This window comes from Sinocyclocheilus anshuiensis, unplaced genomic scaffold (assembly GCF_001515605.1).
Source record: "Sinocyclocheilus anshuiensis isolate Anshui unplaced genomic scaffold, SAMN03320099.WGS_v1.1 scaffold718, whole genome shotgun sequence".
Classification (NCBI taxonomy): Eukaryota; Metazoa; Chordata; class Actinopteri; order Cypriniformes; family Cyprinidae; genus Sinocyclocheilus; species Sinocyclocheilus anshuiensis.
Genome location: NW_015546102.1, coordinates 1,622,395 through 1,626,052, shown reverse-complemented (window position 1 = coordinate 1,626,052; position 3,658 = coordinate 1,622,395). Strand labels below are relative to the sequence as shown.

The 3,658-nt window shown below is 39.2% G+C and overlaps 1 protein-coding gene across 1 annotated transcript in view; it reads right to left on the bottom strand.

Moving 5' to 3' along the window:
- The window catches only part of clcn2a (chloride channel, voltage-sensitive 2a), a 58,081-nt gene that overhangs the window by 10,401 nt on the left and 44,022 nt on the right, over nt 1-3,658 (bottom strand). Inside the window, exon 18 of the mRNA XM_016502257.1 lies at nt 1,394-1,572. Coding sequence (XP_016357743.1) covers nt 1,394-1,572 — 179 coding nt within the window. The remainder of the gene's footprint in view (nt 1-1,393; nt 1,573-3,658) is intronic.

The following is a 3,658-nucleotide window of genomic DNA, read 5'->3' as shown; positions in this document are numbered from 1 at the left end:
GCAGGTTTGCATTGCACAACATCAGAAAGATCAGGCCCTTTCTAACGGAGCATGCTGCACAACTTCTTGTCCAGGCTCTTGTAATTTCTAGGCTGGGCTACTGCAAAGCTCTTCTGGCTGGACTTCCATCAAGCACAATCAAACCTCTACAAATTATTCAGAATGCAGTGGCACGACTGGTCTTCAATAAGCCCAAAAGAGCACATGTTACACCTCTCTTTATCTCCTTGCACTGGCTACCGGTTGGTTCAAGTTCAAGACATTGATACTTGCATATAAAACAGCCACAGGCTCAGCACCCGCCTACTTCCACTCACTATTACGAATCTACATCCCCTCCAGAAGTCTGAGATCCGCTAGTGAGCAACGCCTCGTGGTACCATCACAGAGAGGCTCAAAATCACTTTCCAGAACATTCTCGTTCACCATTCCTGGCTGGTGGAATGATCTTCCCACCCCTATCCGGAATGCTGAATCCCTGACCATTTTCAAGCAACAGATGAAAACTCATCTCTTTCGACGCTACTTGGACTTCATCTAAATAAAAAAAAAAAAACGTCTTTCTCTTTATTTATTCCTTCCCTTTCTAGCTTGTACTTATTTGAACAAATGCCTGAAACTTTTATATTACGAGCACTTCCTGTGCTCTTCCTGAACTCTTTTGTTTACTTCATTTTTACAAACAAGGCTCAATACAACGTGAGATTTAAAAAAAAGATTGAAACTAAAAGACGGTGCTGTGCCGATTGGATCCGACAGTCATGTCACAACACACAAGTATGAGTAACTGCTTTTATTACGTGGTCACTATTGCTTTGTCTGTTTAACAGATCGTTTGATATATACTGAGTATTTATGCTATTTTAACCTAAATCACATCAGCATCCATCTATGAAGGACATAGACTGTCAAACATACACAAGTCAATCACAGCAGTGGGTGTTTACTTCCGAGTCTACAATCTGCCATGCCTATTCAAACACAACATTCTGATGAGGGGGGGTCAAAAACAGGAAAGAAAATAATTATTGGCTTATGTGGCCAAAATGTTAATATCAGTGCATCCCTAACAGCTTTTTGCCATCTAAAACCTGGTGCAATCTGAAAGTGCATATGAGATTTCAGTTTCACAGAAAAATAGCATTCAGGCTAAGAACAACATGTGACAACTATTTAAATTTTTGGTTGATATATTCCTTTAACCTACAGTAATTTTTGTAGTCTAAACTACCATTAAAAAGTCTGATGTCAGGGCGTCCTTGCTGAATAAAACTATTAATTTCTTTAAAATAAAATAAAATAAAGAAATAAATAGTAACACTTTGGTTTATAGGCCAGTTCTCACTACTAACTAGTGTAATTAACACTAGCGTCTTCTCTCTGAAGTTCATACCAGGAAACGTACGCCATGACCAGTCCTGGGGGGAGAGTCTTGGGGGAAGGTGGGCACATGGGTGCCATTGTCCTGAGCACGTTCCCTCAAGTACTCCAGCCTGCGAGCTCGGCTGAGCTGCTGCGAGAGCAGGGACTGCAGCTGGGAGCGCTCCATAGAGCCCAGCAGGATCATGGACTCTGGAGCCAGGTGGGGACACAGGCAAGGGAGACAGCAGAGAGACCAGAAAGAGAGGGAAAGAGAGAGAAAGAGAGAAGTGAGAGAGACACAGCGGGATAGCTGGAGGAATGGGGGATAGCAAAGGGAAATGGTAGGAGGGCGGGAAAGGAGATGGAGAAGGTAAAGAATGTGTCTGTCACAGGGTATGAGGTGGAATTGTGGGATTACATTTCCAACTGTGAGCTTTCATTTGGGAACATCAAGAAAATGTCTGGAAAAGAAACTGTACTAAAATCAGTAAAACGTCAAAAAATATTTACAGCCTCATTTTTACACACTTATTTACTTGTATTTTTCTTTTTCTAGCACACTGTCCATTTTTAAGCCTCATTTTCTCTGTTTCTCAAATTCATTCAGAAGCTCATTTACTTTCCAGGCATCTACATCTGTACACTTCTAGTTTTCAAGCAATATATTAACTCAAAATCGTTATTAGGCATAGGAGTTCAACTGTAAATTTATGAAGCAATGAGAATACTTTTTGTACGCAAAGAAAACAAAAATAATGACTTTATTCAACAATTCGTCTCCACCCTGGTGCTATTTTGGAGAGTATCCACTGAACGTAAACAGCGTCACACGGATGCGTTGTTTTCATTCAAATCAAACCGTAAACAACGTAGAAAACGTGTCCGCGTGACGCAGCTGACACAGAATAGCATACGCTGTTTATGTTCAGTGGATACTCTCCAAAATGGCACCAGGGTGATGCGGAGGAGACAAATTGTTGAATAAAGTCGTTATTTTTGTTTTCTTTGCGTACAAAAAGTATTCTCGTAGCTTCGTAAAATTACAGTTGAACCCCTGATGTCACATGGATTATTTTACCCATCTCCTTGCTACGTTTCTGGACCTTGATCACGGTAATTACATTGCTGTTGTTGGAGGGTCAGAGAGCTCTCAGAATTAATCAAAAATATCCTAATTTGTGTTCCGAAGATGAACGGAGGTCTTACGGGTTTAGAACGACATGAGGGTGAGTAATTAATGACAGAATTTTCATTTTTTGGTGAACTATCCCTTTAATTTCTGAACTTATTTGTTTTGCTTTCTTTTTATGTATGGATTACTTGGATTGTTATCGACATCTGGTGAAAATTTCATGTCAACAGCACCTTTAGAAATATATTTACTGAGAAAAATGGTGACGTGTTCAAAACTTATTTTACCCGCTATAAATGTTCAAAACAGTGGTGCTTTTTAATATTTTTGTGCATGCTTTTTTTCAGGATGTTCAAAAGAACAACATTTATTTAAAATAGAAATATTTTGTAACATTATAAAGTTCTTTACTGTAACATTTGCTCAGTTTAATGTAGCCTTTCTAGAAAGTATAATAATAGTAATAATAATAATATAGTTTTTTGTCAGCAAGTTTTTTTTAAAGAAATTAATAAAACTAATTTTATATATGCATTATATGAAGTACACACACACATATGCACACGCACAACTTTGCTCTCTAGATACTGGCATCAGTCATTGAAAACTCATTTTGAGTGCAGCTCATTTCTTGCCGAAAATGGTTCAGCAATCAAAAGTTGATATTGCAGAGTTATTTCAGCTGAATCACTCTTCTATATTGAGCAAAATGGGGGAAAAAAGACACTTTGGGAAGAAGACTGTCTAAAATTTGTCTTAAAGGGGTCCTATTATGCTCTTTTACAAAGTCTTGATTTTGTTTTGGGGGTGTACTAGAACAGGCTCTCATACTAGGTTGTTTGAAAAACACATAATTTTTCACATATTTTACATTATTACAACACCTCTCTCCCCAGTCTGGCATGAACGGCTCGAATAGTTCCTGTATCAAATGAAGGCCCGCCTTCTGAAAGATGAAATGTGCTGTGATTGGTTAGCTGGGCCAGTGTGTGCTGTGATTGGCAGCACTCAGCGCCTGGTCGGGAAATGTCATGCCCCTTACCATAGCCGCCTGCGAGCTTCAGTGTAAATATTGCGTCAATATCAAATCAATTTGAGCGCGATTTAAACCCGGATGATTGTAACCACTCTAAGTTCGTCTGCCTTGGGAAAGCTAGCGTGTCT